Source organism: Tenrec ecaudatus, chromosome 18, assembly GCF_050624435.1.
Source record: "Tenrec ecaudatus isolate mTenEca1 chromosome 18, mTenEca1.hap1, whole genome shotgun sequence".
NCBI classification, from domain to species: Eukaryota; Metazoa; Chordata; class Mammalia; order Afrosoricida; family Tenrecidae; genus Tenrec; species Tenrec ecaudatus.
Window position 1 is genome coordinate 19,160,763 of NC_134547.1, and position 24,297 is coordinate 19,185,059.

General features: G+C 56.5%; 2 protein-coding genes across 6 annotated transcripts; both read left to right on the forward strand.

The window, feature by feature from the left end:
- The first annotated feature begins 3,839 nt into the window (after positions 1-3,839).
- On the forward strand, positions 3,840-13,109 carry FBL (fibrillarin). Its single transcript, XM_075537120.1, has 9 exons — positions 3,840-3,968; positions 8,708-8,890; positions 8,978-9,082; positions 9,175-9,269; positions 9,991-10,161; positions 10,751-10,883; positions 11,626-11,738; positions 12,792-12,937; positions 13,014-13,109. Exons 1-9 carry the CDS (start codon positions 3,959-3,961, stop codon positions 13,036-13,038), a joined length of 981 nt encoding a protein of 326 aa, XP_075393235.1. The 5' UTR covers positions 3,840-3,958; the 3' UTR covers positions 13,039-13,109.
- A 288-nt stretch (positions 13,110-13,397) lies between these two features.
- DYRK1B (dual specificity tyrosine phosphorylation regulated kinase 1B) lies at positions 13,398-21,147 on the forward strand. Of its 5 annotated transcripts, XM_075537173.1 has the most exons (12): positions 14,098-14,312; positions 15,473-15,636; positions 16,334-16,453; positions 16,562-16,750; positions 17,060-17,207; positions 17,939-18,225; positions 19,034-19,180; positions 19,273-19,413; positions 19,660-19,695; positions 19,780-19,975; positions 20,248-20,354; positions 20,441-21,147. In XM_075537173.1, the coding sequence occupies exons 1-12, from the start codon at positions 14,120-14,122 to the stop codon at positions 20,810-20,812; spliced, it is 2,100 nt and encodes a 699-aa protein (XP_075393288.1). In that variant the 5' UTR covers positions 14,098-14,119; the 3' UTR covers positions 20,813-21,147. The 5 variants fall into 5 exon arrangements, with proteins under 5 accessions (XP_075393289.1, XP_075393291.1, XP_075393288.1 ...); XM_075537174.1 differs by lacking the exon at positions 14,098-14,312 and adding an exon at positions 13,398-13,545 and having other exon boundaries at positions 15,302-15,636; positions 19,660-19,975; positions 20,441-21,146; XM_075537176.1 differs by lacking the exon at positions 14,098-14,312 and adding an exon at positions 13,398-13,545 and having other exon boundaries at positions 19,660-19,975; positions 20,441-21,145.
- Positions 21,148-24,297: the final 3,150 nt, after the last annotated feature.

The window sequence follows — 24,297 nt, forward strand, 5'->3', positions numbered from 1 at the left end:
CAAACCAACAGCACCCAAAAAGGGACTGCACCCCATCACCAAGTAGGGTGTGTTCCAGATAGGAAAGGCTGGTTTGATTTTTTTCAAAATGAATCTATGTAATTCACCACATCAGCAAGCTACCGTATATATCGTATGTAAGCGGAGCCAAATATCAGCCAAGGTGCTTAATTTTACCACACAATCTGCATTTAAAAAATGTGCTGAAATACTCCGCTTCTGCACGAGTATATGAGGTAAGTAAGAAAAATCATATGACCATCTTAACGGATGCAGAGAAACATTCGACAAAATCTAACACCATTGATGTTTGGGCCTGTGGCAGTTACATAATCTCCTGTCAACTTGCAAAGGGGTGGAGTCTAGCCTGTCAATCAGGCCATACCCAATGAGGCCTCCGTGTGGGCATGGCCTACTCCTGAAGATTCTGGGAACTCCAGTATTTATGCCTCCTTGGAGGCAGGAGAATCTCTGCTTGTCTCCCTGCGAGACATTCTTGTTGACAGGCCACACGGAGCCATGTTGATGGCAGCCAGAGCCCTGGAGCTAGGAGCCACTGTAAGGTTTATTTTGGCTTCCAGAGTTAAACCTTACAGCCACGTAGAGACCCACACCAGTACTAAGATGCTTCCACCGCCACTGGATCCACAAGACTTTCCACCCACTGGCCTCTGATCTTCCTGCACTTGGTGTCATGGCATGTGTTGCGTGAGTCTAGAAAGGAATTTACAGACCGGTATTGGACATATGGGCTAATATCATGGTCTTTACTCTTTGACATAAATTTGTCTATGAATTTGTTTCTCTAGTCAACCCAGACTGACACAGGGCCCACTGTCGCAGTGTCAAACCATCTTGCCGAGGGCCTTCCACTCCTTCCATGGCCCTCTACTTTACCATGTGTGACATTGACATCGTTTCCAGAGACTGCTCGCTCTCTCTCAGGCGGTCTGGTGGCACAATGGTCATATGCTGCATTGCAGTTTGAAACCACAGCCCACTCTGCAGGCGAACGGCCAGGCTCAGAAACCCACAAGGGCATTTCCACCCTGTCCAGGACTGACCTGTTCTTTTTGCGATCCCACAGAGAAGTCAGGACTTGCAGTGCACACAACAGAAGATGGTTCCATCAGATCGCAAGATGGTCAAGCACCCAACACTGGGCATCGTGGCCTACCCAAACTGAAAGGTACCAGCAACCATCGCGGACTCCATGGGCTTTAATTACACGGTCCTTACCCAATCATGGTGTCTATTCAAGACTTAAACTCAAGGAAGGTGTGGGTCACGAAGAGATCCCCAGAGAGATGGGTGCATAGCAGAAAAGGCTATCAGAAAGGGTAGTGTCTGGGGGTCTTGAAGGCCTGTCTTGAAATGAGCAGCCATCTAAGCAATGTGTCAGTGAGTTCACATGGAAGATGCGCAGCAGCCTGTGGGATCAAGTAAGATTATTCATGAAAATAACTTATGACCCGAGGGAGAGATTGTACCGGAAATTAAATTCTGATCACTCCGGTTTGCAAAAGGCTATGAACGGCAGTGGCAGCCCAAATCCATTTGCAGAATTTTTGAGAATGATGATGGCAACAAATGGGCTTGACACCATGGATTGTGATAAGAGTTGTACCCAACCCCAATCAAAGGATTTAAAAATAAATAAATAAAAGGAAGAGACAAAAAAAATAAAAACCCATTTTCAGAGCCCCCACCGAACGGAAAACTTCACTGAATGCTTTCTGATCTGCCAACCCAGGGTGTAGATCATCTGACCTTCAGGCAGAATACCTTGGAGAGTGGATTGCCTCCACCCCTCTCCTGCCTGCCCAGGGAGGGGCAGTCCCTAGGGGCTTGCCTGGGTGGGTCCTTAATGAAGGTCCCCACACTGATAACAGTAGAGAGACTACTGTAGTCCTGAATCATGCCCTATCAGTCTCGCGCTGACAGCCTTGGTCAGAAGGGCCCTGGACCAATCTTGGAAGCCCTTCTACCCAACTACGTACATGTGCCAATCGTAGTCCTGGCCCTGCTCCTGCGGGTCCCAGCTCTCATTGTGATGTCTTGACCTGCCTCCAGTCATGCTTTTGTGAGTGTCCTCTGCCCTCCCACGCCGGGTTTAAAGCTTGTTATCTTCTGGAACCCTTGGGCGCTGTCTTAACCTCCGACTAATGGCCTTCCTCATCCATGACCTGATGTTGTCTTTGCCTCTGTAAGACTTAACATGTTCTCCTTAAACTAAAATTGAGATTGGGGTCTCTTTTGTACCCTAAATGCACTCTATAATTGGGTCTCCCTATGATCCATTTAAATTTGTTCTGCTTTTTAGAATTTTCTGCCCTTTTCAGTTGAGGTGTTAGTCTTGTAAGAGTTTTTGTTGTTGTTTGTTGTTCTTTTTACTATTTTTCTGTATATGAAATCCAGGGTAGGTAAATCTATTGACAGTAACTGGATTAATGGTTCCTTGGGGGTATGACAGGGGAGGTTGGGGGAAATGGGGAGCTAATCACAATGAGTCCAAATTGAAGAAAATGTTCTAAAACTGATTGTGGTCATGATTGTACAACTCTTCTTGGTGTGACTGTATGATACATAAATTATATGCCAATAAACGGGTGGAAAAAAAAACACAATAAGCTTGACTCCTTACCCCTCAGATCTAAACATCAGTCTGAGAGGCTGTAAAAGGAGGAAAAGTAAAACTGAAATATACCTGAATTCTTTTATGATATACAAGTTGGTTTCTAAGAATAATAACAACAAAAACCACTGGTGGGTGTTTACAAAGCTTTAGCTAGTATCTCAGGGGTGTGTGAAGACTTACCTGCCAGGTCTCCTTTCACTGAAATCAGCTTGTTAATCAAAACCTCCTAAGCAGCCAGGAAACGTTCAGACAAGGCCATATCCAAGACTCTTTCCAATCATTCTTTTACTACGCCTTTAATATGAGGCAATATTCATATCCCTTTGGCCCACTTTACACTAATAAAAAAATCTGTGTCAAGATGCCTTCCCTTAATAAATAGAATAATGTAGATGTAGTTCTGGTTTTTATTATCTTCTGTTGTCTTTTCAAGTTTTTCTGTTTCATTTTGCTATTGTTAGTGGGTTGGTTTTGTTATTGTTTCATGTTTTTCTCCCTATGGAATCCAAGATGGGTCAATCTACAGAGACAATCTATATGGATTGTTTCTTGGGGTGATGGGAGGGGATACGGGAAGCTAATAATGAGTACAAGAAACTGTTCTAAAACTGACTGTAGTGGTGAAGCACAACTCCGTTGCTCAGCGCGGGGGTGGCCGATGGCCTTGAGGTTTGTGTGGATTTCCAAGCGCCGTCTCGGGTACTGACCAGGGCTTTCGAACACGAGTGGGCGTCCAGCGTGGGCCCCCGTTCCTGCGGGTGGAAGCTGGTCAGGAAAGGTTTCTGGGGGTGTCGAGGGGGACCGAGGGACGTTAGCTAGGAAGGAAGACGAGCCGGGGCGGGATCTCAGCGGGAACCCAGATTCTGAAGAACTCGCCGAGCTGCTGAGGGACACTGCGCGTGGGGAGGTGATGAGCTCGGGCGCAGCCGGGGAGCGCGGAGGGGGCGTGGTCGCGGGAGGCCCGGCCAATCTCCGCCTACTGCGCACGCGCGCTCAGGACTCCCGACGCGGCAGCGACTCTGAGGGGGCGTGGTCGCGGGAGGCCCGGCGAATCTCCGCCCACAGCGCACGCGCGCTCAGGACTCCCGACGCTGCGGACTCCGAGGGGGCGTGGTCGCGAGAAGCCCGGAGAATCTCCGCCCACAGCGCGCGCGCGCGCCGGGCTCCCGACGCGGCAGAGACTCCGAGGGGCGGGGCGGCGTCTTTGCGTCACTCATCGGACGTCGCCGCGCAACTGCGCTCCTTTCCACGTGCGAAAGCCAGAGTAGCGTGGAGTCCGGGTGGCCGCCGACTTGAGAGGCGCGTCTTTCAGCGTTCATCATGAGGCCAGGTGCGCGCTGGGGTTGAGGTTGTGTTCCGGGACTGGGGCTGAGGTGGAGCCGGCGTGCCGGGCCCGGGGGGAGGGGAGGGGGGCAGGGGGCGGGGCCTTGGCCTGGGGGTCGAGGGTCTGAGCCCGGGATCTGGTCTTCCTCCGGTGGGGCTGCGGTGCTGGGTCACATGGGGCGGGGGTGCTGGTTCGGCCCTGAGGTGGACCCATGCCGGGGCTCGGTTTCCTGGTGTAGGGTTTGGGATTTGAGGCGAGGGTACTTGACCTGGGCCCTGGCGGTGGGAGGGGTGGCGCACCTGGACGGATTTGCTTCATTCCGCCGCCTTGGGCCGGAGGCGCCAGTGGACTCCGGCCTGGATCTGACACTCAGGTCTTGGATCTCTCTGGGCGGGCTTGTGGGAATATGCCTCGCGTCGAGGATGGAGAGTCTTGGTTTGGGGGTACAGGCCCTCCGTTTGCCTTCCCTGTCACCGCTGCCGCCATCCCCTTGTGCCCTAACCTAGGGTCCAAGGGCAGGCCGGCAGTGCGGACGTCTCGCCATTCGTGCCAATCGTGCGGCCGGGCCTGACTCCCTTTCCCGCCCTCGTCATGCCGGGAGCAGGGGACCAGGGGATGGAGTGGGGAGAGCGCTGCTTCCCAGCCCCGCGCTGCGCTGCGATTCCACATGCCTGCTGGGGAGGGCGGGAGGGGCGGGAATGGATGGCTTGCTTCAGTCGTTTCATCCCCCGATTCTTAAGCCCACCCCCGACTTCTCGTGACCGCTTGCTGGGAGTCCAGGCTTTGACAACAGATGGGAATCTGCTTCCTCATCTGCTTCGCGACTCTCCCGGTGTGACCTTGGGCAAGTGGCTTTAAACCTCGCCAAGTCTCAGTTTCCCCATCAATAAAATGGCGCCTAGGCAGGATTGAGACAGACAGCCTTCGAGTAGATGCCAGACGCCTAGCGACCCTCTCTTCTGCCATAAAGACTTAGGGCCTTGGAAACGCACAGGGGGCGGTTCTACCCTATCGCATCTTTGAGCCCGAGGTGAGTTTTGCTTGTTTATTTTAGCCACCCTTTCTACAGGACTGAGTAGAAAGTGGCCGCATCTTTCTGTCTGCACCTCGGTTATTCGAACTGCAGACCTAAACGTTGGCTGCCCAACGCTTAACCTCCTGGGGGCTCCTTGATCACCTGAGAGCTTCTGAGATGAAAATAATGCTTGATGTGAAAATAGTCACTTAATGTTGCTTAGTGACACATAGTCGCTTTAGTTGGTCTCAAGGGCAATAGGTATCTCGGGCCTCCCCGTTGCAAACACACACACACCCTGTCCCCTCCAAAAAAGCAACTTGCTGCTTCCGGTTTGGGAGATCTCCAGCCATGAACAAATGGGCTGTTTTAAGCTTACGTTTTGTTTTTATTCTGTGGAAGGAGTGGTGCCTTCTGGAAAGGGGGCATTTTGAGAGTTTCCAAAGCTCCTTTTGTCAGTATTTGGGGATCTCCTGGTGGATGGGGGTGAATTCAAATATTCTAGCTTGGCTGCCTGGATCCTGTCATCTGTCTGTGGTGGATACGCTGCCTTCCCCACTCCAACTCTTGTACCAGGAACCAGCTCTTTAGTAAGGATTTTAGTTTGGGGAATTTGGGGCAGGGACAGGACACAGCCCAACGGATGCATGAAGCATGTATGGGTTTGAGTATATGTACCTTTACAGAAAAGGTGCATTAAAGAGATCCTTGCTTCAGTGTAGAAAGGAGACTTGGAGCAGGGTAAGCCACAGGTACATGGCTGGAGAGGTCGCTGCGGTAAACTTCCATTAAGAGTCCCAGGACCCCAAATGAGAGGTGTTTATATAGTCTCTGGGTTGGAGTATACACCACACTCTACTGTACTTTCAGGAGCAAGTCCATGCCACCTGGGTTTCAGGTCTCTCAGACCTGGTTGAAGGTCTCAAGCGCCCAGTGGCTTCTCCTCAGAGTAAGAGGGGTGGGGAAATAAAGGACTCATCACAAATGTGGAAAAATGATATTCAGATTGTGGGCCGGGCAGTCTATTAAGGCACACCTCTTGTGTGGTGAGCATTGTGTCTCATCACATCTCCAATGTACAGGCAGGCCTTTCTAAAGAGTCTCTCAGACCCTCCCTGCTGCCTGGGTAGCATGACCCTGGTCTCCCTTCCTGGGACACATGAGCTGCTTGGGTGACAGGACAAGAGCTGTCCTGGTCACCATCCAATCCCCTGCTTTCTGAGTGAGCGGGTGGGATGCTCTCCATGAGGGGTCATCAGCAGATGACTCAGGGCCTGTCTGGGGCGCGGGCCCAATGTGGGATGCCAGAGGCATGCTGGGAACCTCAGCAGGTGAAGACACTGGGAACCGCAATCACCCAAACTCCAGGAACTTTGCCATCTGCTAGGCCAGCGGTTCTCAACCTGTGGGTCGCGACCCCTTTGGGGATAAAAGGACCCTTTCACAGGGGTTGCCCGATTCATAACAGTAGCAAAATGACAGTTCTGAAGGAGCAACGAAAATAATGTTATGGTTGGGGTCCACCACCACATGAGGAACTGTATTAAAGGGGCAAGGCATTAGGAAGGTTGAGCTCTAGGTTGTTGGGTGGTTTCCCAGATTGGCCCACAGTGCGGACGACCTCTTTGGGCTTTGTAACTAAGGAAAAGGAATCGGGGTGTCCGTTCTGGGTGGGCAAGCTTTGGGCTGCCGAGCCGGGAGATATAGATGGCACTGGTCGTCCACTGAGTTGCCGTGTAGCAGAGGTGGCTGTAGAGGGAGTCAAGGATGTGCAGTGAATCCTTTCAGGTTCCTGTTGAGGCATTTTGAAAAGGAAACTGCAGCTGCTTTTTCCAAGATGAGATTAGGAAGAGCCCTTGTATATTTTTACATTTCCCTCTTGAGCTGCATTGGGTGCGTGCAGCATGTGTAGGGTGTGAATATGATGCAGAAAGCGGAGCAGGCTGGTCAGTGAGCGGCCTGGCCCAGGGAGGAGCAGGTGGAGACCACGCTGGTGGGCTCAGGTGGCGTGTATGCTGGTGGCATCGCTGCAGAGCTTTGGGAAACCAAGAGAATGGCGTTTCTTTGAGGAAAACCCTTCCTTCGACCTCAGCTGCCTGGCTGTCTCCCTCCTGCCCACACTTATGCGTGGCCTTTGGTCTTGGATTAAAGTCACAGAAAGATCAAGCACAGAATCTCTTAGCCCCAGAACCGCTCCCCGCTGGATGTTCAATGCTGGTTTGTAGCCAGTGGGCCCTATCCTGAAGTGTGGGGAAAAAAGAGAAAGTTTTGTTGAAGCCTGTGTTTGTTTTTAACTTTATAAAACGAAAATATTTTTTTTACCGGCATATGGTTCACATATGATTCATTAGTTCAATTTAATTTTTCTTTCCCGAGGGCAAGTCTTACAGAGCCTCTAAGCTGCTGGGGCCCCTGCAAGGACAGTTCCTTATTTTATCTTGCTTGTCTCTCTCCCACTTGAGCCAAGATGGACTTCTGCAAGTCCGGGACAGAGACATCCTGCCAGACACCCCCTCTGTTTGGGGTTGGGCTTTTCTTCAGCCCCAAGATCAGGAGTGGGAGGGTAAGCTATTTCCAGGGCCCAGGACCTCACTGCCACCTCGTGTGCACTCATTGCCTTCTCAGGCAACCCCCATGTTGACAGTAACCTACTGTATGTAGCATTAGCCTGCTAACCACAAGGTCAGTTGTTCAAACCCACCCGCTACTCTGAAGGAGAAAGATGAGGCTGTGTGCTCCTGTAAAAGTCGACAGCCTAAGAATAATTCTGTATAGGGTTGCCGTGAATCTGAATCTTGATGGCCTGGAATTACTTTTAATAAATGGACTCAACGGGAGCCCTTTGGTGGTACACGCGGTTAACATACTGGGCTGCTTACTTAAAGGTTCAGAGTTCGAGTCCACCCAGAAGTGCCTTGGAAGAAAGGTCTAGTTGACTGCCTTCCAAAATACCAGTCATTGAAAACCCTATAACATTCTCAAGGTTGTCTTGAGACAGAATTGGTGGCAGTTGGTTGGTGCCAATTCCCCTGTTCTCATGCCCACTCCTAGCCCCATAAATACCTCCTTCTCAAATCGCCACTATGGGGAATTGTGTATTAATCACGCCCTGCCATTTAGAAAAAGTTATGTTTACCACGTTCCTATGTAAGCCAACAAAGCATAGCATTGCTTCAGGTTAGTTGCCGGTGAATTTAGTTTTGGGGTGCACTAGGTTCATCTTAGGGGGCGCGGGGGAAAGTTGAGGCTGTGAAGAGATCACAGCTTTGGAAACGGCATCCGTGGCCCAGTGCTTCCACAAAGTTTCCCAGCTGTGCAGGTCCTGTGGGACCATTCAATGTGCTCTTTCAGGCAGCCGAGGGCCAGGGTGAGGCAGCTGTGAGTTCTTAGTGGTACTGTGTCGGGTGGGGCTTTTCTGCTACTTGGTTTTTTTGTTTCTTTTCACCTGACATGATTTTAAGATGCTGCTGCAGTGTAGGTTGTGGCCACTGTCAATCATGTTTTGTTCTCTTTTGTTTTTAGAAATCTTTGTTTCACCACCCAAACAGTGGGGCTGATCTTTTGCCCTCGAGTGGCTCTGGCCCTTACGAGGGGCACCCGGAATGGAGAGGCTCTCAGATCATTCCTGTGCTCCCGGGCATCCCATGCACCCACGACCGACCCGCAGGGAGCTCCTAGGTGTGGGAGTCATAACCTGGGGCTTCCCTGCCTCTGTCTCTGCCCACCACAGGTTTCAGCCCCCGAGGGGGCGGCTTCAGAGGCCGAGGAGGGGGCTTCGGTGACCGAGGTGGCTTTGGTGGTGACCGAGGGGGCAGAGGAGGCTTCGGCGGGGGCCGAGGAGGCTTCGGCGGGGGCCGAGGGCGAGGTGGCGGCGGCGGCTTCCGAGGCCGTGGGAGAGGCGGAGGCCGAGGAGGTGAGTACTAGGGGGTGGGGATGTTCTCCTCAGGCAGGAGGTGGGAGGGAAGAGATTGGGGTCTCTGACTGGGTGTCTCCCCCATAGGAGGGTTCCAGCCCGGTGGCAACCGGGGCCGTGGGCGGGGGGGAAGAAGAGGAGGAGGGAACCAGTCTGGGAAGAATGTGCTGGTGGAGCCACACCGGCATGAGGGTAAGTGAGGAAAGGAGGGGCCCGACCAGGGGTGGGCTGGGGTGAGGGGGAACATCCCATCCTCATGCTTCCCCGCTGGTCCCCACACCCAGGTGTCTTCATTTGCCGGGGCAAGGAGGATGCGCTTGTGACCAAGAATCTGGTCCCCGGAGAGTCCGTGTACGGAGAGAAGAGAGTCTCAATCTCGGTGAGCCCCGGCAGCCCGGCGTCGTGCTTCTGTAGCTGAGAGCCGCTCACCACTTCCTGCTTCCCGAGCCTTCTGCTTGGCTCCTGGTGACTCCGGTTAAGTCCCGAGCTCTCGCTGCAGCCTTGTGTGCCCTCTGCCCAAGATGCTTCCAGTCCTGTGGCACCTCTTCACCATTCACCACTCTGGCCTTGCTCCTAGTGCCCCCCAATCCCATGCCATTCCTCTATGACCAGGCACTCTTTAGGGCTAGGACTTCCTGCCCACTGCCCTGTTTATTTTCTGGAAGGTTTTTCCTGGTGTGTCCTCTGCCACCCTTTCCTGCTCCAAGTCCTCTTGGGTCATACCCATGTGGATATTTTGCTAATTCCAAGAGCCCCGGATTCACTGGTTTCTGGAGGAGGTGGGGGGGGGGTGTGGGCAGCTCTGTGTCGTGTCCACAGTTTGGTCCTTGGAGCCCAGTCCAGGCACACAGCACACTAGCCGTTTGTGCCCTAAACCGTCACCCGATTCGGCCTTGTATGCCTAAGTGATGGTGGTCCACCACCACCTATCCTACCTGAGTCATTCATGTGTGTCATAGGCGCTGCCAGGTACCCATACCCATCCTTTGGACAGTGATTGAATGAATGCCTGTCCCTTTTCAAGGCCCTGGGGCGAGGGGAGCACGGCCTTGGAGGAGAGGCCAGCATTGATGCCCCTGCCTGTCTCTATCCCGGTCCAGGAGGGTGAAGACAAAATTGAGTACCGTGCCTGGAACCCCTTCCGCTCGAAACTGGCAGCGGCGATCCTGGGTGGCGTGGACCAGATCCACATCAAGCCAGGGGCCAAGGTGCTCTACCTGGGAGCGGCCTCAGGCACCACCGTCTCCCACGTCTCTGACATCGTAGGCCAGGTAAGTATGGGGGTGTGGGGTGTAGGAGGCGGGAGAGGGAAACCCGAGCAGCTGCTACTGTTCACTGAGGCCTGGAGCCTGGTTCAGCCCTGAGAGAGGGGACTGCTGGAATTGGGTGGGCACTCTGACCTTGTTCTGCCACATTGCTGGGTTCGTGGGCCTAGAAGGAAGGGGCATGGTGTGGCAGGGCCCAGAGCGTCAGATGCTGGGCTGAATGGTGTCTTAAAAAGCTGTGCCACCCAAGTCAGACACCCAAGTGTCTTTTTTTTTTTTTTTTAATTGTTTGGAGCAGGGGTTCTGGTGCCTCCACCACCACTGTGCTGGGCAGGTGTGCCCAGACCCCTGTCTCCATGGCAACTGTGTCCCCCACTCATCTGGTTACATGCTGTGTCATGGGCTTACTCCCATCCTGGCTGCATAGTTTTGGCCATTGGCCTCTGGACCTCAGCATGCCCATAATACAACGGGCAGGACAGCCAGGGCCGGCGAACGGGAGGTCTTCCTTTGGGGTTGGGAGCAATGCTGCATGCAGCAGGTGGGTCCCAGGTAGGAGTGAGTGTGCCCGTTGCCATGGGCCGGTCTGTTCTAGGATGGCCTGGTCTATGCCGTCGAGTTCTCCCACCGCTCTGGCCGGGACCTCATCAACCTGGCAAAGAAGAGGACCAACATCATCCCGGTCATCGAGGACGCTCGGCACCCGCACAAATACCGCATGCTCATCGGTGAGGCTCGGCGGAGCAGCCAAACTCTTCCCTCGAGAGCGTATGAAAGCCCCCTGGCCGGGGAGCCTCATCATAATCCATAATACACCAACTGAGGGTCGTTTCCTCACCCCATGCGGGGCTGTGGAGAATATTGACTTTGTTTACAATGTCAGTCATCCACTGATAAGAACAGTTAGGTGTCTGCTTAGCTTGCTTTTTCTTTTTTTTTTCCTACCTTTTCTTTTAAAGTCCGTTTTTCAACACACCAGTTTTTGAGAGAGAGTGAATTGTGTGTGTGTGTGTTTGTGTTTTTGAAGTCACATGGGTTCCAGTACAGTGCTTTTTCTTTGCACCGGTTCTCTGTGTGAATGCACTCATCCCTTCCCGGTCCTGCAGCTTGTTCTCCTGGACCAGGTGACAGGCACTCTGCCTGGCGGCTCTCACCCACACTTGCCTCTCTGGTGAGGTCTTATCAGCCCCCCGACCAATCCCATTAGTTTCCCAAAGGGCAGGACCTGGTCTGGGTTAGCAGGGCTGGCCACAGAGTAGGCGGCAACTCTGATTGCCAGTAGTAGTGAATGAGATGTGGCTATGTTTGGGACCCGCCTTGGGGACACTGTGGAGGCAGTGTGTGAGTGGAGGGCCTGCCGAAAGCATGGAGACCACCAGGGCGTTCTGGTGATGAGAGAAAGCAGGCCCTGGGACAGCTAGGCTTATCCACCTGCGAGCCAGTTACTAATGGCCATTCCCCTCTTTCCAGCCATGGTGGACGTCATCTTCGCAGACGTGGCCCAGCCTGACCAGACCCGGATCGTGGCCCTGAATGCCCACACCTTCCTGCGGAATGGAGGTCACTTTGTGATTTCGATTAAGGTGAGAGTCCTCTGGGAATCCGAGGTGTGGGTGAGGGGCCAGGTATCTTGTCTGTGTCTGACAATGGCCACTCAAAAGGGGGGCCCTTAAGTCTCCCCCTCTCCCAATGCAGACCTCAGTTCCCAGCCTCTATTCCTACCCCAGCCCTCCACCTATAAAGTATGCAATACTAAAAATAATCTGTAAAGCTAAAAGCTTAGTATTTTAAGAGATAACATGAGGGGGCGCTTCAACAATTGTATGTGAAACGGAATAAAAAGACACTGGATCTTTTTCACTGCCTTTTTGAAGACCTTTCGTAAGGTCCAGGTGGTCAGCTCTTCATCTGGGCATGAGCTTGAACCCCAGCATGCTGTGTAAGCCTGGCCAGATTGCTTAACCTCCCTGTGCTTCAGGGATTTTTTTTGCAGATAAAACATTAGTCAAGCTCCTTGGTGTAGAAGAAAGGATTCCACATGTGTTGTGTATGTGGTGTTTAGTTAGATCTGAGCCTGGCGTTGGATAAGCGCTTGATGTATCTATATGCTGTTTTTTTGAAATACAGAGAGCTGCCCTAGCTAGCTTCCACCCTTTCGCAGAGGTGAGGTCAGACGGCTTTTAGCAAGGCAAGGTTTTACCCACAGCCTCCAGACCCACCTTCCAGCAAAGGAAACTCATTCTTCCAACGAGATTGCCCCACTTCCCACTATACTACATTCCTGCTGTGTCCTGGGTGCCAATTCACGATGGCCTCACGGGTCCCAAGGTAGAACTGCACCCCTTGTGATTTTGAATGGTGGTGATCCTTTGCCGGACAAGAATCAAAACTGGCACACTAGTTGGTGGTGTGGTAAGGTGCTTATTGGGCGAAGTCAGCCATGGAACCCAGCCTGGGTCCCGAGGAAAGGGTGGGGCTGCCCCTCGCAGAAGGAAGGTGTACAGACCCTGTGGAGCAGGTGGGTGGGGTTAGTTGGCTTGGTCGCTCTGGCTAGAGATTTGCCAGCCGCAGCAAGTACTTGGGGTGCCCTGAAGGGGGACGCGGCCTGCATGCCCTCCAATCCTGCCCTCCCGCAGGCCAACTGCATCGACTCCACAGCCTCTGCCGAGGCCGTGTTCGCCTCCGAAGTAAAGAAAATGCAGCAGGAGAACATGAAGCCCCAGGAGCAGCTGACCCTCGAGCCCTATGAGCGAGACCACGCGGTGGTCGTGGGTGTGTACAGGTAAGAGGCCTGCCTCCCCTGCCCCATCCCCCAGTCGATGCCAACAGACTCTGACCCCCGCGTCTCTCTTCCGCAGACCACCCCCCAAAGGGAAGAACTGAAGCCCAGTGCCACCTGGAGTGTGAGATTGTGTTGTTGCACGTGTATTTTTCTATTAAAAGACTGATCTGTCCCCTCCTGTCTGTGGCCAGTCGTTGGGTGGGCGCCCGCTGTTGGCAACTGCGCATGTGCCGTGGGTCCACGCGGGAGGGGCGGGCACTCCCCTAGTCACGGCGCATGCCCCACGTTTGGCAGCCCGCGTGCGCAGCCGTCCTTGGGACCAGGCGCTTTAGGTGTGGCTGGGAACTTACTGCGCATGCCCGCCGCTAAGCGCCCAGAGCGCAGGCGCTGAGTGCTGCTGGGGGTCACGTGAGGGGGAGCGGAAAAGGGGGGTTTGGGGGCGGAGTTCGGGGCGGGAGGGGGGCCGGTTTGTTGTGGTCGCCATTTTCTGGTTGCATTACTGGGTAATCAGGGCCCTGGCTCGTCGCGTCCGCCGGATCGCATCGGCCAGCGGGCAGGTCTGAGCTCGGGCCGGCCGAGCAACTGAGTCCCCTTGCCCGCGCCCTCAGGTAACCGCGCCGCGGTGGCACTGGCACGCCGGGAGCGGGAGGAGGGAGGGCGAGACCCGCCCAGGCCCCGGCGCTGCCCGAGCCGGAGCTCGAGGGGGAGGGGGCCTGGCAGGTGTGGGCAGCCCCCGGCTATTCATAGTCCGATTCCTGGAAGGGGCCGCACCCCGGGGAGCTGCCCAGGGAGGCCAGCGAGGAACAGTTAGCTGGGCCCGCTCCCGCCCTTTGTTTGGGCTCAGCTCCGCCGGCCGCATCGCCGTTGCCTAGCAACAACTGCCCTAGGTTGTGATTGGTTTCGCTCCTGGCAGCGGGGACCAATGGTGGGGTTGTTGCCATGGCAGGGTGCGGACTGCCAAAATCGCTCTTGCCCCGCCTGCCCAGTCTCTGCAGGCCGGGGCGGGCCTCCAGGGGTGGGGGGGCGGGACGTTAAGGTCCCCTGGGGCGGGTGGCCGCGAGGGGCGGGGCCGGCGGGGCGAGAGTTAACCTACCCTTCCCCCACCCACCTGCTTACCCCTCCCCCGCCCAGTGCCCCGGGCTGACCCTCGTCCCTACCTCTCCCCGCCCCTGGCGGCTGTGTATGCTGTTGTCACCCACCCGGCGGCCTGTCCGGGTTGCCCTCCCCACCGCCGGGCCTGCCGGGCCGCCCAGGCCAGGGACAGGCGACTGCCTGCTCACAGCCGCCACTGCCGCCATGCTGGCCATCCGCCCGCCCTACTGGGGGCCCCACCGCGCGCCAGCCCCCCGTGGGCCACGCGCCAGCCCTGACCCGGGTAGGGGCTGGAGGCTGGGAGTGTCGGAGGGCTCTGGGAAAGTTGATGGAGGGGGACCTTGCAGGGAGGGACGCTGCCCGAGAGAAGGGCCTGTCGGATGGAAAGGCACCTGACATGGTTAGATCCTGGGAGCGGGACTTGGATGTTAGGGTCCCCTTGCTTATCATACTATGGTATATGATATTTGGAAAGTGGGGCCCCAGGCAGGGGTTCTCGTCCCCCCATGAGAGTGGGTCTGGGGAGTATATTGTAGGGTGGGTGACTGGTGCTGAGGGAAGGGGGTGCTGGGGAAACCATCAGATAAAAGTCTTCGTTGGTGGGGGAGAGGGGACACCTCCTCCCGACACCTATTGAGAGAGCCGGGACTTGGAGTAGGACTTGCAGGCCTCTGGGGAAGAGTTCTTGTGTGTAGACCCACTGGGATATGGTGTCAGGAGGCTGCCTGGGCGGGGGGGGGTGGTCCTGACCCAGGGAAGGCGGTTTGGGGAAAAGTAGGGAACATGACCCTGGTGGGACTTATACAGGACAGCACACCTCAGATAACCTTGATGAGCCTCCGGCACCCTGATGTGCATTGGTGGGGGTGGGAGGTGGGTTTCTTCCAAGGACACTGCTATGGTTTGAGGGGTCTTGGGTGGTTTGGGGAGACCTGGGAGTGGTCTGGGTTAGGCATGCTATTACTGCTAAAAGCAGACCTTGTTGCCCAGGGCCCTTGCTGGGGTACGGGAGAGGAAGGCGGGTGTTGGGTTTTGGGAGAAGTCTCTGGGATATCAACCCAAGTGGAGATGGGAAGGATTGAACCCCCTTCCATACCACCCTTGGGGTCTCCCTTTATCCCAGCTCCTGTTTTCTCCCTTTATCCCAACTGCTGTTTCCTCCCCTCTCTTTTTCCTCTCCTTTGCCGGCCCTTCCACTCCTCCGCCCTCTCTTGCCTACTCTCCCCCATTCCTCTTCCTGTTCCCACCTCACTCGTTCATCCCTGCCCACAGTGTGGCAGACCTCTCTTACACCACCTCCCTTACCTGCCTGCCCTATCTCATTGCCACCTGCTATCCCCTGTGCCTCCTCCACACACCCTTTCTCGCTGATGCCCATCTCTTGCCTGCCTGGCGCTGTCCCACACATCACCAGTTCTCTGTTGCCTCCCTGCCTGCTCCCAGGTCTTAGCGGCGGTGGCAGCCGAGGTGCAGGATGCGAGAAGGCGCCCCCCGGCCGGGCTCCCGCTCCAGGCCTCGCTCCCCTGCGGCCCTCTGAGCCCACCATGGCCGTCCCACCAGGCCATGGTCCCTTCTCTGGCTTCCCGGGGCCCCAGGAGCGCCCACAGGTACACATTGCCTAACTCCTCACCTTTCTGGGACTGTGGGGTGGTGCTGGGGAGAGAGGGGTCTCAGGGCTCAGAGTAAGATTTTCTGGCAGTCTGGGGGCAGGGGGTACTGTAAGAGGCTTCCAGAGAGTCAGGCCGGAAGAAGTGATAGTCTGATTACTCAGGTCCCTCTGCTTTGGTTTCCTGCTCTGTATAGTGGGGCCAGTCATAGTACCGACCTCACCGGGCGGGAGGGAAAGCTACCCAAGCTACTGAGATGCACGTACAATGCCAAGAGTTACACATGGCCCCTTGTAGATGCTCAGTACCAAGCAGAAATAGGCATCCTGGTGATGGAGTGGGCTGTCCATCGGGCTGTTAACCACACAGTCAGTGGTTTGACCCCTTCTGGGAGGCAAGATTTCCAGCCTCAGAAAGTCACAGGGCAGGGCAAGGCAGTCCTGTGTTCTGCTAGGTCCCAGTAAGTCAGCATTGACATGATGGCAGTTGGTTGGGGTGTTTTGTTTGTTGCTTTGGGCAGGTGTTTTGCTTGTAAGCCCAAAAAGGAAAATCTGGAGTGTGGGGAGGGAGGATTCAGAACCGACGAGGGCGAGGGGGCTCAGGTAAATCAGGAGCAGGGGCCCAAGTGGGATCTGGGTTCAGATGACCCAGCCACTCATGAGGACTCTCAAATGTTCTGGAACCCTCCCACCCGCAGGTACTGCCTGATGTGCGGCTGCTGCCCCGGAGGCTGCCCCTGGCCTTCCGGGACGCCACCTCGGCCCCGCTGCGCAAACTCTCTGTGGACCTCATCAAGACCTACAAGCACATCAATGAGGTAGCAAAAGTGGGCCACCCTGGGCAGGGGGCCGAGGGACCGGGGCTGGAGGGCGGGTGGGCAGGGATAGCCAGGTGGCTGATGGTCCGCGGGTGGCTGGCCGGGCAGGTGTACTACACGAAGAAGAAGCGGCGGGCCCAGCAGGCGCCACCCCAGGACTCGAGCACCAAGAAGGAGAAGAAGGTCCTGAACCACGGCTACGACGACGACAACCACGACTACATTGTGCGCAGCGGGGAGCGCTGGCTGGAGCGTTACGAGATCGACTCCCTCATCGGCAAGGGCTCTTTCGGCCAGGTGCCGTGACACCCTCCCCTTGCGGGCTGGGCCGCGGTTGGGGAGCCCGAGGACACTGACCCACATCCCAGGGCTGCAGCGCCTTCTCAGCTGACCAGGGCCACTGACCACGCAGTCACTTCATTAGCCCATTTCTGCTTCTGTCCACTAGTGCTTCTTAGTCGGGGAGTAGCTTAGTGTCCGGTGTTTTTGCCAGTACCTAGCGGACAGGCATTAGCGCTCCCCCCCCACCCAGCGGGAGTTGTTACCAGTGTCCTCTGTGGGCCCCCGTGCTCCCGACCTTGTGGTGACGCAGCCCCGCCCTGGCAGGTGGTGAAAGCCTATGACCATCAGACGCAGGAACTGGTGGCCATCAAGATCATCAAGAACAAGAAGGCCTTCCTGAACCAGGCCCAGATTGAACTGCGGCTGTTGGAGCTCATGAACCAGCACGACACGGAGATGAAGTACTACATAGGTGAGGCCTGGCTTGGGGAGCTGGTTGGGAGTGCCCCCACCCCCGATTCCAGAGAGGGCTGTGGTCTGCTGCCTGGGGTTGGGTCAGTGGTTTGGACCACGGTCATCTGCTCCAATCCTGCCTTCCCACCTCCTTCATGGGAGGATGGCAGCCGAGGGTCAGTTCACCAGGGAAACTGAGTCACGCAGGTAGTGCTGTCCCTTGCACGAGGTCACAGTCTGTGCTCCAGTGTGTAACTTGATCAGGCCGACCAGTCTAGACCCCAGCCTGCTCTTAACAAAGTGTCCCAGTGCTCCCCGGGGTGGGGGCGGGGGCAGGGGTGACGCTGCAAAAGCCGGTACCTGCTGTATATCCCTATAGGCTAAGGGAAAAAAGCTTTCGTTGTGGGGGCCGTGGGGAGAGAGACAGGCACCGAATCTTTTTTTCCGGAAAAGACGGCAAGCCGAGTGTGCTTGGGGACCTTAGGTCTGTAGCCTGTGTTTCGGGGTGGCTGCTAAAAGTGACCCCCAGCCCCTCCCTAGGGCTCCTCTGTTAGTAAAAGCAAGTGGACTTTGTTGAAACCTTCAAGTTTCATTTAAAAAACCTGTACGCCCACACAGTAAAGGGAAACCCAGAAGGTTTGACCAGCCCCTGCAACGGGGTCCATTTTCTCTGCACGGAAAAGGATCCCCCCACACATCAGCCCACCTACCGCCCTCTCCCTGAGCCTGTTCTCACCCCGGCCCCCACAGTGCACCTGAAGCGGCACTTCATGTTCCGGAACCACCTGTGCCTGGTGTTCGAGCTGCTTTCCTACAACCTGTACGACCTCCTGCGCAACACGCACTTCCGAGGCGTCTCGCTCAACCTGACCCGGAAGCTGGCGCAGCAGCTCTGCACGGCGCTGCTCTTCCTGGCCACGCCGGAGCTCAGCATCATCCACTGCGACCTCAAGCCCGAGAACATCCTGCTGTGCAACCCGAAGCGCAGCGCCATCAAGATCGTGGACTTCGGCAGCTCCTGCCAGCTCGGCCAGCGGGTGCGTGCACAGGGCAGCAGCCCACCTGCAGCAGGGCGTGACCAGGAGGGGGCTGGTCTGACAGCCACATCTGCTCTGAGGGTTCATCCCGGGGGGGGAGGGTTACCTGGAATGGGGCCAACAGGTGAAGGCTGAGGGGCTGGGGAGGCGCTGGACCAGGTTGCTCAGAGGGCTTAGAAGGACAGCAGCCTGGGGCCTCAGTGGTTATGGGTTGGGCTGCTGACCACAGGTGGGCAGTTCAAACCCTTCTGGGGAGAAAGACCAAGGCTTTCTACTCCTGTAAGGAGCTACAGCCTCAGAAAACCACAAGGGGCAGTTCCACTTTGCCCCATAGTGTCACTGCAAGTCAGAATCCATTCCATGGCAGTGCGTTTGGTGTGGGCTTGTAGAGCAGGGGAAGTGGGAGGGGCCCGGCGTCAGGGAAACAGGCTCTTAGGACTGGGAGGTTGCTGAGAGCCTGGAGGGCTGCCACCCTCTGGGTGGTGACCAAGAGGGACCAGGGTAGGCCTAGGGCTGACAGCCTGGCAGGGCTGCTGACGCTGGGAAGCTGGTGGCGGTGGTGTCAGGGCTCAGGACTAGTGGGCTGCCAGCACAGTCAGTGGTGAGGAACCAGCAGTTAGTCCCCAGGAGAACAAGGAGACTGTCCTCCTGCAGAGAATGACCGGCAGTGCTAATCTGTCCCCTAAGGGGCAGGATGTACGAGAATGCGTGTCCCCAGGTTTGGAGGCTAGAGCCTTGGTTGGGGGCTGGTCATGGGCCTGGCAGGTGGCACTGAGCCTCTGGCACTGCTCCCTCTCCCCTCTTGCAGATCTACCAGTACATCCAGAGCCGCTTTTACCGCTCCCCCGAGGTGCTCCTGGGCACCCCCTACGACCTGGCCATCGACATGTGGTCCCTGGGCTGCATCCTAGTGGAGATGCACACCGGAGAGCCCCTCTTCAGTGGCTCCAATGAGGTGGGCACTGGGTGGAGCTAGAAGTCCGCAGGCCAGGGTCGCCCCCAGGCAGGTTGGATGGCCCTGGCTGACTGCAAGCCTGTCTCCCACAGGTGGACCAGATGAACCGGATCGTGGAGGTGCTGGGCATCCCGCCAGCCCCAATGCTGGACCAGGCGCCGAAAGCTCGGAAGTACTTTGAGCGGCTGCCTGGGGGTAGCTGGACCCTACGAAGGACAAAGGAACTCAGGAAGGTGCGGGCCCTCCCCCCGGCCCTGTGCCCCTCCTTCTCTGGGTGGCCCCTCACTCTCTCACACTTGGGGCTCCCACATTCCCCACTGCCTCCCCCCTTGTCTGTCCTCTCTTTCCTCCCCTCCCTACCCTTCTTAGCTTCTCTCTCCCACTTTCTCTCCTGTGCCTCTGTTTCCCCTGTGTGTTGCCCTGCCCCTCCTGCCCACTGACGGCCACTCTCTTGCCCCCCCCCACCCCCTCCCTGCCAGGATTACCAGGGCCCCGGGACACGGCGGCTGCAGGAGGTGCTGGGCGTGCAGACGGGCGGGCCCGGGGGCCGGCGGGCGGGGGAGCCGGGCCACAGCCCCGCCGACTACCTCCGCTTCCAGGACCTGGTGCTGCGCATGCTGGAGTATGAGCCGGCCACCCGCATCAGCCCGCTGGGGGCCCTGCAGCATGGCTTCTTCCGCCGCACGGCCGACGAGGCCACCAACACGGGCCCGGCAGGCAGCAGTGCCTCCACCTCGCCCGCGCCCCTCGACACCTGCCCCTCCTCCAGCACCGCCAGCTCCATCTCCAGCTCTGGTGGGTGCCCGTCCCTGGGCGGCTGGATGGGGGGGTGAGGGGGAGGGCACTGACCGGCTTTTTACCACCCCTTGGAAATGGCCTGGTCCTCAACTCCATTGTCATTAATGTGATCACGCTCTGACCAGGCCTGGCCCAATCTCTGAAACTGGATTTGGGTCAGACCCCTGGAACTGGTGCTGACTCAGGATACCCCAACCCGAGCGAGCCCTGAACCCTCACACCTGGTCCAGTCTCCATCCTCCCCTCAGGCCTTTTGTCTTCCCTTGCAGGTGGCTCCAGTGGGTCCTCCAATGACAACCGGGCCTACCGCTACAGCAACCGGTACTGTGGGGGCCCTGGGCCCCCCATCTCTGACTGTGAGATGAACAGCCCCCAGGTACTAGTGCTGGCAGGCTCTGGCGAGGAGGGGTGGGATCCTAGGGACCTGGGTCAGCCTGAGTCACGGCCTCTTTCCTCCTGCAGGTACTACCCTCCCAGCTGCTGCGCCCCTGGGCAGGTGGCGATGTGGCCCACAAGTCCCACCAGGCCCCTGCCTCCACCTCATCACTGCCTGGAGTCGGGGCCCAGCTACCCCCTCAGCCCCGATGCCTTGCCCGCCCCCTGTCACCCACCTCGCCACCACCCCCGGAGCTGATGGATGTGAGCATGGTGGGCGGCCCTCCGGACTGCTCCCCACCTCCACCAGCACCCATCCCGCAGCACCCGGCTGCCTCAGCCCTCCGGACTCGGATGACGGGAGGTCGTCCACCCCTCCCACCCCCCGACGACCCTGCCACTCTGGGGCCTCGTCTGGGTCTCCGTGGTGTCCCCCAGAGCACGGCAGCCAGCTCATGACCCTGCCCCCTCCCTGGGGCCCCCCTGAAGCCATACCTCCCCCATCCGGGGGCCCTGGGCTCCCATCCTCATTCTCCCCTCCACTGGAATTGCTGCTACCCAGCTGGGGCGGGTGAGGCCTGCACTGACTGGGGCCTGGGGCAGGGGGTCGAGGAGAGGGGCTTGCCCGAGCCCTCCTCACTAAGGACTGGACCCTTGGCCCCTCCCCCTTGTTTTCTATTTATTGTACCAAAGACAGTGGTGGTCTGATGGGGGTGAGGGGAGGCCCTCCTCACTCCAGGACCCTAGGAGGGGGTGGGGGCAGGTAGGGGGAGATGGCCTTGCTCCTCCTTGCTGTACCCCCAGTAAAGAGCTTTCTCACATGCCTGCCTGAGCGTTTGCAGGGCCTGGCCCCAACCCCCTCTGGCTCCCCAGGCCTGGCGAAGAGAGGCCTTTGGGGGAAGGGGTCCACCTACAGGCTGCCTGGAGACACAGGCCTGGGGCCGCACCAGGTCTGAGGCCTAGAGACCCGAACGCACCCACTTGGGCCTTGCTCATCTGAGCATGCAGAGCCTGAAGGGCTAAGGGCCCTCAGGGAGCAGAAGTTTAAGAAGCCCCATGCCCAGAGTCTTCACCAGAGTGGCTCCTCTGACCAGACAGGCTCCCACAGGTGTCAACCGGAGCAATAACTGGGCAGTGAGCCCATCCCCCCCCCCCAAAAAAATGCCCCGCCCCTCTCCCGGAGCCAGTGTTGGACAGAACGCACTTGTTTTCCTTGCAGAACATTTCCAGGGGTTCCAGGTAAGTGGGCTTTGGGGTTAAGTTTCCATGGCATCTTGGAAAGTTGTGTCTTCCAACTGGCCAATCAAGAGCGCCCTGGTTCAAAAGGATGCCATGCTTCCTGGGAGATGGAGTTCCCCAAAGCAACCATTTTTGCTTTTGTCCTGGAACTACAAAGACCAGAATTCTTTTCATCTGGAAGTTGGGTTTTGTGGGGATCCAATCAGCAGTCAGCCTGATTGTTTGTTAGGACTGGAGATGGTTGTGATTGGTGGTCTTGGACCTGCTGCTAGTCCTGTGGGTGGTGGGATGCTGGACTGGGCAGCAGAAACGGGGTTCCCCGAAAGGATACAGGCTGGTCATTTGTAGCAGCAGTGACTGGGTGATGTGCCCTGAAGCGGACCTGTCACACAGTGCACATCGTTAGCCACTGCGCGGTCGGGCTCAAAGCAAGCAAGGGACCCTTATAGACCAGTAGGTCCACTAGGTAAGGCAACGTGGAGCGAGAGGAGGATGCCGAGCTGGGTTCTGAAGGTTGGTGGGGGTGCCCCAGTGAGGTGGAATGGTTTCGGGTTGGAAGAAGTGATGGGAACATCCTGTGTGCAGTAAGCCGCAGGTGACCAGTGAAGGTGAGGTAGGGTTTTACTGGCCATGGAAGCATCCAGGACTTCATCCTGACGAGCCATCGGTGGGTTTCTGGTGGGGAGGGTGGCCCAGTTTCCTGCCAGTTGGGGGTGGATTCATTGCAAGGAGACTGGTATCTGGGAGCCCAAGCTTAAGCTGGGACAGAAACTGGGCAGGACCAGAGCAGGGGAGAGAGTGGACAGTTGTGGGACTGTAAGTTTTGAGATGGGAAGAGGGGCCTCCCGGGCACATGAAGCCAAATACCTGCTGTCCTTTAAAACTGTCGTGTCAGTGCCCAAGAGTGTCATCATTAGGGAAGTGGTACAAGAAAGAAATGATGAATGATCCTATCAGGTAGGTATTCTTGCTTCCCCATTTGCGGATGAGGGTTTTGAGGACAGAAGGTGATGTAACTTGGCCAAGGTCAGAGCAGAGGGTTCGGGATTTGTGCCCGTGTGGACCCCGTGGCTTCATGTGATAGATGAGCCTAGAGACACAGCCAGGCCTGAAGCACGTAACAGTCCCGTGAGGAGTTTGGGAGGGTATCAGGGGAAGCCAGCCCCTAACATCATTATGGGTCCAGTACGCACAATTGTACAGCAATAATAAAGATCATAGTAAAGTTACAGAGAGCATGAGAGAAGTATTGAAATAAATGGAGTCAGACACAATTCATGGTAGCATGCTCACCTCTGCCCCGCCTGATGGTCCACGTGGAGGGAGAGAGAGAGCTATTTAATGCTAGCCCAGGCTTTTTATATTCTCTGGGGACCTGCAAGCCCCCTGATTACAGGTGAGGACATACGTCACAGGAAGGGGTTGTGCTATAGGTAATTCAGTAATGAGGGGGCGTGGTCTAGGGACATACATGCAACGGAAAGAGGAATTGGGGGTATACATGTAACAAGATGGGCGGATCCTAGATTTAGGATGGCAGCTTAACCTTGACCTGTTCTCTGGATCTCCATAGGAACCATTATCAGTAGGGTGTAAACCCCACCTACTGGAACCAAATAGATGACTGCAGGCATCCATTGTCCTTAACAACGGGGTGGGGCCCACCAGGAGGATGCCTGTGAACATCTGTCCTCCCACAGGATGGATCAGGGGAACTAAGTCCCACACCGCTGTTTCCAGGACCTCTTCCCCTGAACTTCCGAATGGCAGCTGGCTAGCTGCTCATGGGTATCGGGAGCTACCTGGACTATCATCTGTCCCAGATGGGAATTGTCATTTCCCTTAAACCTGTATTCTCAGTAAACCACACCAGCACCCTTGAGCCAAAGTACCTTGAAGTTAACCCTGGGCTCTGTCTTAAGACACCTGCCCAGCCCATCAGCAAATGCCTCAAACATGTATCCAAAATACGGCCTCTTCCCACCTCCACGGCCCTCACCCTGGGCTTGCCTGCCCTCCCTCATCTCCTGCCAAGACCATGGGGGGGCACCCTCCTGTGGTCTCGCTACCCCAGTCTCCTCACATGCCATCAAAGGGCCTCTGCGTCATGTCACTGGCTCCAGTTTTCACAACTGCCCCCTGGCTCCAGCTACAGAGCCTTAAAGACAACAGGTGGCCTGAAAGGCCCTGTGACCCCCTCTCGTCACACCCACCACTGCTACCTATGGCCCTGCTGTTGCCTTCGCTTGGGTAGCTCTTCCAGGCACTCAGGGGCGCACTCCTTCAGGTCTTTCCTCAGACCACCCCCATGCAACACCAAGGCACTGATCCGATCACTGACGTGGGATTTACATATTCACCTTGCTGCTTCCAGACAGCCTTCCCTCAGACTAAGCTTTGTGAGGCAGGGGCTTGTTGCTCCATGTCATGCATTCTCTCCACCAAGAAGAGCACTTGGCACATGAGGAGCTCAGTGAGTATGTATAGCACGGAGAACCGGTGACTTAGGCACCTAGGTCTTGGTCCTAGCCCATCCCTAGAGACGCCACAGTTCTACTACAGGGACTGCCTTCTAGGATTTCAAGAACCCAGGAGATCCCACAGACTAACAAATGTTCACACAAATAGGAAATTACAGTGAAGGTCGGTAGCACTTGACAGGAAATCTAGTCCCCACTTGAAATGAGGCTTGACGTGAAGGTTCA